Source organism: Antechinus flavipes, chromosome 3 (assembly GCF_016432865.1).
Source record: "Antechinus flavipes isolate AdamAnt ecotype Samford, QLD, Australia chromosome 3, AdamAnt_v2, whole genome shotgun sequence".
Lineage (NCBI taxonomy): Eukaryota > Metazoa > Chordata > Mammalia > Dasyuromorphia > Dasyuridae > Antechinus > Antechinus flavipes.
In genome coordinates, this window is record NC_067400.1 from 354,726,257 (window position 1) to 354,741,335 (window position 15,079).

Sequence of the window (15,079 nt, forward strand, 5' to 3'; positions counted from 1 at the left end):
TAAGCATTGGTCAGTAGTTTCTTTCATTTCCCTTTATTGAGTAATAGACATATGAAGAATCCACAAAACTTTTCCATGTAGCAGATAGCCAATTAATATATAACAATCCAAGGGAACTCTTCCTAATATCTTGTAGCTCAATATCTCATAATATTTAAATATTTTTCTTCTAGCCATGTAGAGAATATAAGAATGGAATGAGAATATGATCATTTTCTTTTCCATTGAAATCATTATTTATTGCTCAGAAGCTCCTCATGACCACCACTTCATAACATTTACCTGAGTATCTTTGAACAAAACAGAAATTAAGCTGCATTGCTGTAAGATGTGTTCTCAAGTACAAAGCAAATTCTATAAAAAGAAGTTCAAAAAAATTCACATTGAGGAAGATAGATTTGAATTTGTTTTTCAGAGATAAGTAGAATTTATATAAGGAGAGATTTGAAGGAAAATTTTTTTTTGACAGAAAGAACATTGTCAAAGATTTAGAGATGGTAATGAGTATGGTGTATTCAGAGGATTTTGAGGATACTAGCCCAGATGGAGTGGAGAATATGTTTTTGGGAATATAGGGCCAATGGTAAAAGTGAGGTAAATTTTAGAAGGTTCTTGATTTCCAAATTGTACCACAAAGGATATATGATATATTTTGTTCCTTTGAACAATAATGGACCACTCATTAGCTCCTAGATGGTCAGATACTCATACAACAAATGGTAAATCAAGAGATTAATGAAAATTTAACCAAACTATAGAGAAAATTACAAGTCTTACCTGAACAATGAACATGGCAATGTGATGAAATTCTCCTCGACCTCCCTGCTTAACAGGGACTGTCATAAAGAACTTGCTGCCATCTTTGGAAAACACAGGTTCCTCATTCTATAATTATAGAAGTACATGCAAAAATCTGAGATTTGTGTTAGAAATAAATGAATGCACTCACAATGGTGCAATACAATAATTATATCAAAAATCCATTTCTTGAAAATAATTGAAAAATTGAATTAGTAAAACATTCAAATTCTAGGATCTAAAAAAAAAGTATTATTAGTTTCAAATGTACACAGATCTATGCCTAACAAAGGCTTTATAATAGAGCACATTCATGGGGGAGAATTCTTAGAAGAGAATGGTAAATAAAATTAGAATATTATAGATTCATATTAGCTATATATATGTATATACATCATACATAAATATTTAAAGAATTATAATTTTGAGAATTGCTAAGTTTCTCAGAAACTAATTAGTCCAATCTATACATCAGATATATGTTAATAATTTTTTTTGCAATCTTAAAGCATTGTAAAAAAGCTTATGATGACCATCAGTATCCATATTCCAACTTTTACATTGTTCTGCAAATATTCTCTCCTCTAATTCTCTTTAATATTATTTTATTTTTTCAAATCCATGTAGAGATAGTTTCCAAAATTCATTTTGGTAAAACTTTTGTGTTCTAAAGTTTTCTCTCTCCCTCCCTTACCTTTCTCCTCCCCAAGATAGCAAGCAACCTAATAAAGGTTAAATATATGCAATTCTTTTAAACATATGTCCAAATTTGTTATGTTGAGCATGTTATCAGATCAAAAAAAAACACACACACACACAAGAAAATAAAAAATATATATATAAATCCTTAACCTAATCAAATGATTTTGAAGACTGCTCATTCATAATATAATTTTAGGTCTGGTATAACTGGCCCCTTTCCTTTAAATATTTTGTATTAATTTATTGGAAATTCTTGATTTTTTATTTTTGCAGATGAATTTTATTATTCTAGTCTAGATAAAGTATTTTTGGCACTGTATTTGGCCACTGTATTTGATTGATATGGCACTGAAGAAGTTGATTAAGTTAGGTAGTATTGTCATGTTTATTATTAGCTTAGTTTATACATGAACAATTAATATTTTCCAAATTGTTTAACTCTGATTTTATTTGTGTAAGCTGTGTTTTATAATTGTGTTCATATACTTCTTGGATTTGTCTTGGCAGGTACATTCCAAAATATTTATGTCATGTACAGTCATATTAAGTTGAATTTCTCTTTCTAACTCTTTCTCTGAGATTTGTTGGTAATATAAAAATACCAATCATTTATGTGGTCTTATTTTATATTCTGCAACTTTTCTAAAATTGTTAATAGTTTCTAGTAGGTTTTATTAAGTGAATTCTTTAGGATTCTCTAAATATACCACCATCTTATGAACAAAGAGTGATATTTTGGTTTCTGAATAAGATACTCTAATTCCTTGAATTTTGAGTATTTTTAAAGCTTATTATTTTCAAAACATATGCATGGACAATTGTTCAATACTGACTCTTAGAAAACCTTGTGTTCCAAATTTTCCCCTCCTTCCCTGCACCATATCCCTTAGATGGCAAGTAATCCAAAATATGTTAAATTTGTTAAAATATATGTTAAATCCAATAACAGTATACATATTTATACAATAATCTTGCTGCATGAGAAAAATCAGATCAAAAAGAAAAAAAATAAGAAAGAAAAAAAAATGCAAGCAAACAACAAAAAGAGGGAAAATGTTATGGTGTCATCCACATTCAGTTCCCACAGTCCTCTCTCTGGGTGGAGATGGCTTTCTTCATCACAAGGTCATTGGAACTGGCATCAATCATCTAATTGTTAGAAAGAGTCACATCCATCAGAACTGATCATCATATAATTTTATTGTTTCATGTATAATGATCTGGTTCTGCTCATTTCACTTAGCTTCAGTTCATGCAAGTCTTTCTAGGCCTCTCTAAAATCATACAGCTGACCGTTTCTTATAAAACAACTATATTCCATAAAATTCATATACCACAATTTATTCAGCCATTCTCCAAATGATGGACATCCATTCAATTGACAGTTTCTAACCAAAAAAGGGCTGCCACAAACATTTTTACACATGTGGGTCTATTTGCCTCCTTTAAAATCTCTTTCAGATATAAGCCCAGTGGAAATACTGCTGAATCAAAGGATATGCACAGTTTGATAACTCTGTGAGCATAGCTCCAAATTGTTCTCCAGAATATCTGGATTCATTCACAATTCAACCAACGAGGTATCAGTGTCCCAGTTTTCCCACATTCCCTCTAACATTTCTCATTATCTTTTCCTGTCATTTTAGCCAATCTGGGAGGTGTGTAGTGGTATCTCAGAGTTGTCTTAATTTGAATTTCTCTGGTCAATAGTGATTTAGAGCACCTTTTCATATGAAAAGAAATTATTTTGATTTCTTCATATGAAAATTGAAGATCTTTGACCATTTATGAATTTGGACAATGGCTTGAATTCATATAAATTTGAATCAATTCTCTATATATGTTAGAAATGAGGTCTTTATCAGAACCCTTAAATGTAATAAATGTGTTCCCAATTTATTGTTTCCCTTCTAATCTTGACTGTATTAGTTTTGTTTGTATAAAACTTTTTAACTTAATATAATCAAAATTATTTATTTGATATTCAGTAATGAGTCCCAGGTCTTCTTTGATCAGAAATTCCTTTCTTTTCCACAGATCTGAGAGGTAAACTATCCTATGTTCTTCTAATTTGTTGATAATATCACTCTTTATGTCTAAATCATGAACCCATTTCAACCTTATATGGTGGTAGGTGTGGGTCAATGCTTAGTTTCTGACATATTAGTTTTCAATTTTCCCATCAGGTTTTTATCAAATACTGAGGTCTTATCCCAAAACCTGAGGTTTTTGGATTTATCAAACACTAGATTTCTATTGTTACTGACTATTTTGTCCTGTGAATCTAACCTATCCTACTGATCAACTGCTCTGTTTCTTAGCCAGTACCTATTGGTTTTGATGACCCTTGCTTTATTTAATATAGTTTTAGGTCTGGCACAGCTAGAAAACCTTCAATAGCATTCCCCACACCCCTTCTTAATTACCTTGAAATTATTGACCTTTTGCCCTTTCAGATGAACTCTGCTATTATTTTTCCTAGATCTGCAAAATAATTTCTTGAGAGATTGATTGGAATGGCACTAAACAATTAGATTAATATAGGTAGTATTGTCATTTTTATTATATTTGCTCTGCCTACCATGAGCATGTGATATTATTCCAACTGATTAGACCTGACTTTATTTGTGTGGAAAATGTTTTCTAGTTGTGTTCATATACTTCCTGATTTTACCTTGGCAGATAGATTCCCAAATATTGTAAGCTATCAGCAGTTATTTTGAATGGAATTTCTCTTTGTATCTCTTGCTGCTGGATTTTTAAAGTAATATATACAAATGCTAATGATTTATGTAGATTTATTTTGCATCCTGAAATTTGCTAAACTTGTGATTAGTTTCTAACAGTTTTTTAATTAACTCTCTAGGATTCTCTTAATGTAAGAATATTTAAAAAAAAAACTAATTCTAATCCTTTAATCTCTTTTTTTTTTCCTTTTATTGCCAAAGCAAACATATGTACAACTATATTGAATAATAATGGCAATTGTGGGCAACCTTGTTTCACCACTGATCTTACTGGGAATGGCTCTTCTTTTTCCCCATTACATATGTTTCTTGCTTATGGTTTTAAATAGATGCCACTGATCATTTTAAAGAAAAGTCCATTTATTCCTATAGTCTCTAGTGTTTTTTTTTTTTTTTTAATAGAAATGGGTGTTGGATTTTGTCAAAAGCTTTTGCTGCATCTATTGAGATAATCATATGATTTTTGTTAGATCGGTTACTGATATTGTCAATTATGTTAATGTTTTTTTTTTCCTAATATTGAACCAGCCATGTATTCCTGGTATGAATTCTATTTGCTCATAGTGTATATTCCTGGAGATGACTTTCTGTATTATCTTTGCTAATCTTTTATTTAAGATTTTTGCATTAATATTCATTAGGGAAATTGGTCTGTAATATTCTTTCTCTATTTTCACCCTACCTGGTTTAGGTTATCTCTTTTAATTAAATCTATTTTTGTTTTTGTTTGATCTGAAATCAGGATTGCTACCCCGGCTTTTTATTTCACTTGAAGCATAATGTATTCTGTTCCAACTTTTTACCTTTACTCTGTATGTATCACTCTCTATTTTAAATGTGTTTCTTGTAAACAACATATTGTAGGATTCTGGCTTTTAATTCACTCTGCTATTCTCTTTAATTTTATGGGAGAGTACATTCCATTCACCTTCACTGTTAAAATGACTAATTCTATGTTCTGAAAACTTATTTACCCTAAATTATGCCTTTATCTTTTCTTTCCCCCTTCCTGCCTCCTCAGTATTTTGCTTTTTATGATCATCTCCCTCAAAAAGTCCTCCCCTTTTAGGGAGGACTCCCTTTCTTTTCTTCTTTCTTCTTCTACTTCCTTATAAGGTGAGACAAGTTTATCTGTGAAACCACATATGTCTGATATTCTCTCTTTAAGCCAAATCTGATGAGAGTAAGATTCACACAATGTTTTTTTCCTATTCCCTTTCCCCCCTCAATTATAAGAGGTCTTCTTTGCCTCTTCATAAAATGTAATTTCCCTCATTTTATCTCCATTTTCCTCTTTTTTCTAGTATAATCCCCTACCTCTAGTTTCTTTTCCATATTATCATAATAAAACCTTATAATAAAATAAAAACTAAAATAAAAAAAAAAACCACATTCCTTAAGTATACACAAAACAGAAATATTGTTCTCAAAAATTCTTTCCTTTCCCCCTCTTTTTATGCTTCTCTTGAGTTCCATATTTTTTTTGCTCAGCTCTGGTGCTTTCATCAGAAATAGATGAAATTTTCCTGTATCATTGAATGTCCATCTTCTTCCCTTAAAGGTAATGTTCATTTTAGCTGGATAGTTTATTCTTGGCTGTAATCCAAGTTCCTTTACCTTTTGGAATATCAGATTCCAGGCCCTTTGTTTCTTTTAAAGCGGAAATGCTGGTTCCTGATTAATCCTGATTGTGTCTCCTCAGTATTTGAATTGTGTGTGTGTGTGTGTGTGTGTGTGTGTGTGTGTGTGTGTTTTTCCTTGCTGCTTGCAATATTTTTTTCCTTGGTCAAATAGTTATGAAATTTAGGCATGATATTGCTTGTGTTTTCATTTTGGGATCTCTTTCAGAAGGTGATTGGTCATTTCTTTCAAGGGCTATTTTACCTTATGATTTTAGGACATCAGGGCAATTTTCCTTTATCATTTTGTGAAAGATAACGGCTAAGTTCTTTTTTCACCATGGCTTTCAGGAAGTCTAATAACCCTGACACTGTGTCTCCTAGATCCATTTTCCAGGTCAGTTGTTTTTATAGAAGGTATTTTATATTTTCTTCTATTTTTTTCCCATTTTTTTTTGTCTTTGTTTGACTGAATTTTTGAATTCTTATTGAGGCATCTACTTTCATTTGTTCAATTCTAAATTTTAGTGTATTATTTTCTTCAGTTACTTTTTTTTTTTTGCTTCTTTTGTATTTAGCCAATTGAATTGTTTTGTTCACTGTATTTTTTTTTTCCATTTCACAAACTGTGTTTTTCAATGAGTTGGTATCTTTTTCATATCTATTTTGTAAGGAGTTATATGCTTTTTCCATTTTATCAAATCTGTTTTGTAGGGAATTATATGCTTTTCACATTTTATCAAATCTATTTTTAAGGAGTTTTTTTCAGATAATTTCTGTTTTTCCTTTCCCATACCCTTTTGCAAAGATCTCATTCTTTTCCCTATTTTTCTTCTAAACTCTCTTTTAAGGTCCTTTTTGAAATCTTTTAAGAAAGCCCTGTGAAATGAGGACCAGCTCATATCTCCTTTTGAAACTCCATCTGATGTTGATTTCTCTTTAGGAACCTCAGGGTTTGATGTCTGTTCTCTCTCTCTCCATTAAAAAAAAAAATTGTCAGTGGTTAGAGTCCTTTTTGGTTTTTTGTTCTTTTTTTTTAATGAGTAGAATTCTGTTCTTAAGGCAAAGGGGTGACAGCTGCTTTAATGTGTCCTGGGGGCAGGTCCTGAGTTCTTCCAGGGCCTCTGTGGCTTACAATTTGCCTTTTGGATTTGCTTTTGGATGATTTTACATCAATCTGCTAAACCACCTATTTACAACCATGACAGAGTAGCCAAAGACCCTTACAGAAGATTTTCCAATACATGGATACTACAATGCTCTGGTTCCCTGCCTCAGCTTCTTGTCACAGGTTCCCTATTCTGTGGTTTGGGCTTGGTAGACTGTCCCCCTGTCAGAATAAACAGACCTGCTCTGAAGTACTTCCAAAGTATCTTCTTCTGGAAATGTATTGTGCTCCACATATTTGTGGGTTTTGTCACTTCAAAACCAGTTCAGAGCCTTAATCTGCTATTGATTTGAGAGAAAGTCAGAGGAGGTCACAGAAAGTCATGCCTGCTCTCCACCATCTTGACTCCACTCCCTATGGGATTGCCAATTGTATTCTCAAGGAATTGTTTTCTTCAATTTTTATTGTTCCATTTCCAAATTGTTGACTCTTTTTTTTCATACTTCTCATTTCTTTCCATTGTTTTTCTTCTATCTCTCTTATTTGATGTTTGAAATTCTTTATGAGCTCTTCCCAGAAGGCTCTGTGGGCTTGAGACCAATTCATGTCTATCTTTGAGGTTTTATAGGGAATCATTTTTTCTTCTTCTGAGTTGATATTTTGATCTTCCCCGACACCATAGCAGCTTTGTTATGGTCAAAATCTTTTTCTGTTTTTTTTTTTTTTTTTTGCTCATTTTCTTTTTTATTTTATTTTTCTTTCCACGTCCCAGTTTCATGACTTTTAAAGCAAGCTCTGCTCTTTCAGTACAGGGGACTCTGTTCCAACTTTGTGATACAGATTTGAGCCGTGGGTTTGAACACAGAGATCCCTTGTGTTTGGTGGCTTTCTCAAAGCACTGGGGGTAGACTGATCTAGTTTCTGATATTGTTATCAGTTTCTCAGGCTGACAATTTACCTTCTGTGCTGGGACTGAAAAGTGTTCCCCTTGCTTGCTCTGCTACTATTTTACTGACTCACAGTGAAGATTGCTGATTTGCTGTAATTAGAACTCTCCTATTGTCTTTCCTTTATGTCATCTTAGTTGGGCTGAGTACCCCTTTAACTCCAGTGGGATTGACCTTTCTTGAAGTCCTTCTATTCTATCTTGAACTGTAAAATTGTTTCTTTCTGTCTCTTTGTAAACCTATTATTCTACACTCTGTTCAGAGACTTGATTTCATGTGGTTTTCAAGAGAAAGAAGGAAACATTGAAGACATTCTTAGCTTCAGTCTGCTACCTAGGCGCTACCCCTGGAACCTTTTTCTTTTCTTTTCTAATCAAATTAAACTAAGTTTTCTGTATTTTTTAAAAAATAAAATCATTTTTTTTAATTTTTCTCAGTTTTTATTCATTAGTTTAACAATTTTCTTACTTTCAATTAATTTGATCTTTTCTTTGAATTTCTCATTTAGTATTTAAGTGGGCATTTTAAATTTGTTCTTTTTTTGGTTTTTCTTAGTTTTGTGCTTAATTCATTGTCTTCTCTTTCTCTATTTTATTTATACAAACATTTAGAGATAATTTTTTTCAAAAGACCTGCTTTGATAGCATTACATAAGTTCTCTCATTATTATCATTTTCTTGGATGAAATTTTTTATTGTTTGTATGATTTGTTCTTTGATCCACTCATTATTGAGGATTAGATTATTTAGTTTCCAATTAATCTTTAATCTATTTATCCTTGGCCTTTATTACACATAACTTTATTGCATCATTATCTAAAAAGGATGCATTTAATATTTCTGCTTTTTTGCATTTGATCGTGAGGTTTTTTTTTTTTTTTTCCCATAATGTATTGTTGATTTTTGTGTAGGTGCCATGTACTGCTGAGAAAAGATATATTCCTTTCTATCCCCATCAAAAATTTCCCAGAGAAATCATATCTAAATTTTCTGAAATTCTATTCAACTCCTTAACTTCTTCCTTGCTTATTTTATGGTTAGATTTATCTACTTCTGAGAGAGGGAGGTTGAAATCCCTCCACCAATATAGTTTTACTGTGTGTTTCTTCTTGCCACTCAGTTACCTTCTCTAAACATTTGTATACTATACCTTTTGCGGCAGATATATTTAGTATTGAGCTTATCTCATTATCTATGGCATCTTTTAGCAAGGTGTAGTTTCCTTCTTTAGTTCTTTTCATTACATTTATTTTTACTTTTGCTTGATCTAAAAATGAGGATCATTACTCTTTTTTTTTTTTTAAACTTCAACTGAAGGATAATAGATTCTGCTCCAGTCTTTTACCTTTATTTTGTATGTATCTCTGTTTCATGTTTGTTTCTTGTCACCAACATATTGTAGGATTCTGGCTTTTGATCCATTTAACTATTTGTTTTATCTTTATAGGAGAATTCATACTATTCAATCAGTTAAGATTACTGACTTTATATTTCCTGCCATTCTATTTTTTCCCTTTTTACTTTTTCTTTCTTTCAGTCTTTCATTACTCACCAATGTTTTGCCTCTAATACCTCCCTCCCTCAATCTGCCATCCCTCATCACCTCCCACTTATCCCTTTCCTTTGTCACTTCTCCCTTCCCTCCTATTAGCCTCCTCCTTTCTTCCCCCTTCTCTCCTACTTTCCTATAAGATGTGACATATTTTTGACCACACTAAATATATATATTATTCTCTTTTTGAGTTAAATCTGGTGGGAATTAAATTCAAACAATGTTCATACACTGTAATGTTTTGTTCTCTCTCAAATGAAGACAGGAGTTAAAATCCAGTCCTTTATTGTCTCTTCAAAAATAAACCAGTTAGCTTTCTTAGAGGCCTATTTCTCTCCTTGGTTCCAAGAGCTCTAGCCTCTAGTTTTTTGCCTCTTCCAGCTTCAGCCTCTCTCCTTCTGAATCTCCCACTCCTGCCGGACTGCAGTCTCTGGCTTCTCACTCTCCTCAATTGACCCCTGGCTGAGCCTCCAAGAGATTCTTATATATGATCTCTTAAAGGTGTGAACTCAAAGCTTGACTCCTCTGAGAGAGAGTGGGATTGTGGGTTCCTGACTTGTGAATCTGGAATGTTAATGTGTGAACTAATTTGTGAATTCTTAAAAGTGTGAACTTAAGTACACAAGCATTGTTTCTATCAATTCCAGTGAGTTAGCACCTTGTTTCAAGTTCTGGCCCATAACAATACACCTCCCTTCTTTTCCTCTACTTTAGTAGATCATTTGTGCCTCTTCATGTGATGTAATTTGCCCCATTTTATTTCTCCTTTTTTCTCCTCCTATACTACCCTTTTCCTACCCCTTTGATGTTTTTTTTTTTTTAAATCATCATTTATACCCATATCTTCTAAGAATACACTTTCTAATTGTCCTGACAAATACAGTCCTCAAGAATTACAAGTATCATCTTCCCATGTAAGGATCTATGCATTTTTATATTTAAAAGACATATTGACTTTTTTCTATCCTGTTTAAATTTTATGTTTTTCTTGATTCTTGTTTTTGAAAATCAAATTTTCTGTTCAGTTCTGTTCTTTTCATTAGAAATAATTGAAAATAACCTATGTCATGGAATGTCCATCTTTTCTCCTGAGAGATAATTCTCAAATTTTTTGGTAGTTGATTCTTGATTGTAGTCCAATATCCTTTGGCTTCTGGAATATCATATTTCAGAGCTGACCCTCCTCCTTGCCCCAGTCTCTTATTGTGGAAGCTACTAGTTCATTGGTAAATATGATCATGGCTCCTTAATATTTTTCTTTTTGGCTTCTTGCAGTATTTTTTCCTTGATCTGATAATTCTGTAATTGCATTACAAAATCCATTGGATTTTTCATTTTGGGGTCTCTTTCATGAAGTGATTGATAGATTCTTTAAGTTAGTATTTTGTCCTCTGGTTCTAGGATATCAAGGCATTTTTTATTCACACATTTTCTTTACTCTATATGTATCATATTTCTTGAAAGAAGTTATCCAGGCTCTTTTTGTGATCATAGCTTTCAGGTATTTAAATAATTCTTAGATTATTTCTCTTGAATCTATTTTCCAGGTCATATTTTTCCCCAACAAGGTATTTCATATTTTCTTCTTTTTTCTTTTTTTTTTATTTTTTTTTTATTTTTTTTTAATAAATTTTTTTATTTAATAATTACATTATATTTACACTCATTTCTGTTCCGATTTTTTTTTTTCCCTCCCTCCCTCCACCCCCTCCCCTAGATGGCAAGCAGTCCTTTATATGTTGGATATGTTGCAGTATATCCTAGATACAATATATGTTTGCAGAACCGAACAGTTCTCTTGTTGCGTAGGGAAAATTGGATTCAGAAGGTATAAATAATCCGGGAAGAGAAACAAAAATGCAGATAGTTCACATTCGTTTCCCAGTGTTCTTTCTTTGGGTGTAGCTGCTTTTGTCCGTCATTTATCAATTGAAACTCAGGTCTCTTTGTCAAAGAAATCCACTTCCATCAAAATATGTCCTCATACAATATCGTTGTCGAAGTGTATAATGATCTCCTGGTTCTGCTCATTTCACTTAGCATCAGTTCATGTAGGTCTCTCCAAGCCTCTCTGTATTCATCCTGCTGGTCATTTCTTACAGAACAATAATATTCCATAACATTCATATACCACAATTTACCCAGCCATTCTCCAATTGATGGGCATCCATTCATTTCCAGTTTCTAGCCACTACAAACAGGGCTGCTACAAACATTTTGGCACATACAGGTCCCTTTCCCTTCTTTAGTATTTCTTTGGGATATAAGCCCAATAGAAACACTGCTGGATCAAAGGATATGCACATTTTGATAATTTTTTGGGCATAATTCCAGATTGCTCTCCAGAATGGTTGGATTCGTTCACAACTCCACCAACAATGCATTAGTGTCCCAGTTTTCCCGCATCCCCTCCAACATTCATCATTATTTTTTCCTGTCATCTTAGCCAATCTGACAGGTGTGTAGTGGTATCTCAGAGTTGTCTTAATTTGCATTTCTCTGATCAATAATGATTTGGAACACTCTTTCATATGAGTGGTAATAGTTTCAATCTCATCCTCTGAAAATTGTCTGTTCATATCCTTTGACCATTTATCAATTGGAGAATGGCTTGATTTCTTATAAATTTGAGTCAGTTCTCTATATATTTTGGAAATGAGGCCTTTATCAGAACCTTTAACTGTGAAAATGTTTTCCCAGTTTGTTGCTTCCCTTCTAATCTTGTTTGCATTAGTTTTATTTGTACAAAGGCTTTTTAATTTGATGTAATCGAAATTTTCTATTCTGTGATCAGTAATGGTCTCTAGTTCATCTTTGGTCACAAATTTCTTTCTCCTCCACAAGTCTGAGAGATAAACTATTCTATGTTCCTCTAATTTATTTATAGTCTCGTTCTTTATGCCTAGGTCATAGACCCATTTTGATCTTATCTTGGTATATGGTGTTAAGTGTGGGTCCATGCCTAATTTCTGCCATACTAATTTCCAATTATCCCAGCAGTTTTTATCAAATAATGAATTCTTTTCCCAGAAGTTAGGGGCTTTGGGTTTGTCAAACACTAGATTGCTATAGTTGACTATTCTGTCTTGTGAGCCTAGCCTTTTCCACTGATCCACTAATCTATTTCTTAGCCAATACCAAATGGTTTTGGTGACTGCTGCTTTATAATATAATTTTAGATCAGGTACAGCTAGGCCACCTTCATTTGATTTTTTTTTTCATTAATTCCCTTGAGATTCTCGACTTTTTATTGTTCCATATGAATTTTGTTGTTATTTTTTCTAGATCAATAAAATATTTTCTTGGAAGTCTGATTGGTATAGCACTAAATAAATAGATTAGTTTAGGGAGTATTGTCATCTTTATTATGTTCGCTCGGCCGATCCAAGAGCACTTAATATTTTTCCAATTATTTAAGTCTGACTTTATTTGTGTGGAGACTTTTTTATAATTTTGCTCATATAATTCCTGACTTTCCTTTGGTAGATAGATTCCCAAATATTTTATGGTATCAACAGTTATTCTGAATGGAATTTCTCTTTGTATCTCTTGCTGTTGGGTTTTGTTGGTGATGTATAAAAATGCTGAGGATTTATGGGGATTTATTTTGTAGCCAGCTACTTTGCTAAAATTATGAATTATTTCCAATAGCTTTTTGGTAGAATCTCTGGGGTTCTCTAGGTATACCATCATATCATCTGCAAAGAGTGATAGTTTGGTTTCCTCATTGCCTACTCTAATTCCTTTTATATCTTTCTCGACTCTTATTGCCGAGGCTAGTGTTTCTAATACGATATTAAATAATAATGGTGATAGTGGGCAACCTTGCTTCACTCCAGATCTTACTGGGAAAGGTTCCAGTTTTTCCCCATTGCATATGATGCTTACTGATGGTTTTAAATATATGCTCCTGACTATTTTAAGGAAAAGTCCATTTATTCCTATGCTCTCAAGTGTTTTTATTAGGAATGGATGTTGGATTTTATCAAATGCTTTTTCTGCATCTATTGAGATGATCATGTGGTTTTTGTTTGTTTGGTTATTGATATAGTCAATTATGCTAATAGTTTTCCTAATATTGAACCAGCCCTGCATTCCTGGTATAAATCCTACTTGGTCATAGTGTATTATCCTGGTGACAATTTTCTGTAATCTTTTTGCTAATATTTTATTTAAGATTTTAGCATCAATATTCATTAGGGAGATTGGTCTATAATTTTCTTTCTCTGTTTTCAGCCTACCTGGTTTAGGTATCAGTACCATATCTGTGTCATAAAAGGAGTTTGGTAGGACTCCTTCAATCCCTATTTTTTCAAATAGTTTATATAACATTGGAGTTAATTGTTCTTTAAATGTTTGGTAGAATTCACATGTAAATCCATCTGGTCCTGGGGATTTTTTCTTAGGGAGTTGATTGATAGTTTGTTCTATTTCTTTTTCTGAGATGGGACTGTTTAGGATATTTACTTCTTCCTCTGTTAGTTTGGGCAAGCTGTATTTTTGGAGGTATTTTTCTATTTCATTTAAGTTGTCGAATTTATTGGCATAAAGTTGGGCAAAGTAACTCCTAATTATTGCTCTAATTTCCTCTTCGTTAGTGGTGAGTTCTCCCTTTTCATTTTTAAGACTAACAATTTGATTTTCCTCTTTCCTTTTTTTAATCAGATTTACTAAGGGTTTGTCTATTTTGTTGGTTTTTTCATAGAACCAACTCTTAGTTTTATTAATCAATTCAATAGTTTTTTTTACTTTCAATTTTATTGATCTCACCTTTTACTTTTAGAATTTCAAGTTTAGTGTTTGACTGGGGGTTTTTAATTTGTTCCTTTTCTAGCATTTTTAATTGCAAACCCAATTCATTGACCTTCTCTTTCTCTATTTTATACAAATAGGCCTCTAGAGATATGAAATTTCCCCTTATTACCGCTTTGGCTGCATCCCATACATTTTGGTATGATGTCTCATTATTATCGTTTTCTTGGGTGAAGTTATTAATTATGTCTATGATTTGCTGTTTTACCCAATCATTCTTTAGTATGAGATTATTTAGTTTCCAATTATTTTTTGGTCTACTTCCCCCTGCTTTTTTGTTGAATGTAATTTTCATTGCATCGTGGTCTGAAAAGGATGCATTTACTATTTCTGCCTTACTACATTTGAGTTTGAGGTTTTTATGTCCTAATATATGGTCAATTTTTGTATAGGTTCCATGAACTGCTGAAAAGAAAGTGTATTCCTTTCTGTCTCCATTACATTTTCTCCAGAGATCTATCATATCTAGCTTTTCTAGTATTCTGTTTACCTCTTTGACTTCTTTCTTATTTATTTTCTGGTTTGATTTATCTAATTCTGAGAGTGCAAGGTTAAGATCTCCCACTATTATAGTTTTACTGTCTATTTCTTCTTGCAGCTCTCTTAGTTTCTCTTTTAAGAATTTAGATGCTACCCCACTTGGTGCATATATGTTTAATATAGATAGTGCTTCATTATCCATGCTACCCTTTAGCAAGATATAGTGTCCTTCCTTATCTCTTTTAATTAGGTCAATTTTTGCTTTAGCTTGATCTGAGATCAGGATGGCTACCCCTGCTTTTTTGACTTCACCTG

At 32.5% G+C, this 15,079-nt stretch overlaps 1 protein-coding gene across 1 annotated transcript in view; it reads right to left on the reverse strand.

Annotated features, from left to right (window-relative positions):
* The window catches only part of DPP10 (dipeptidyl peptidase like 10), a 1,082,222-nt gene that overhangs the window by 54,729 nt on the left and 1,012,414 nt on the right, over positions 1–15,079 (reverse strand). The window contains exon 13 of the mRNA XM_051985765.1: positions 778–885. Coding sequence (XP_051841725.1) covers positions 778–885 — 108 coding nt within the window. The remainder of the gene's footprint in view (positions 1–777; positions 886–15,079) is intronic.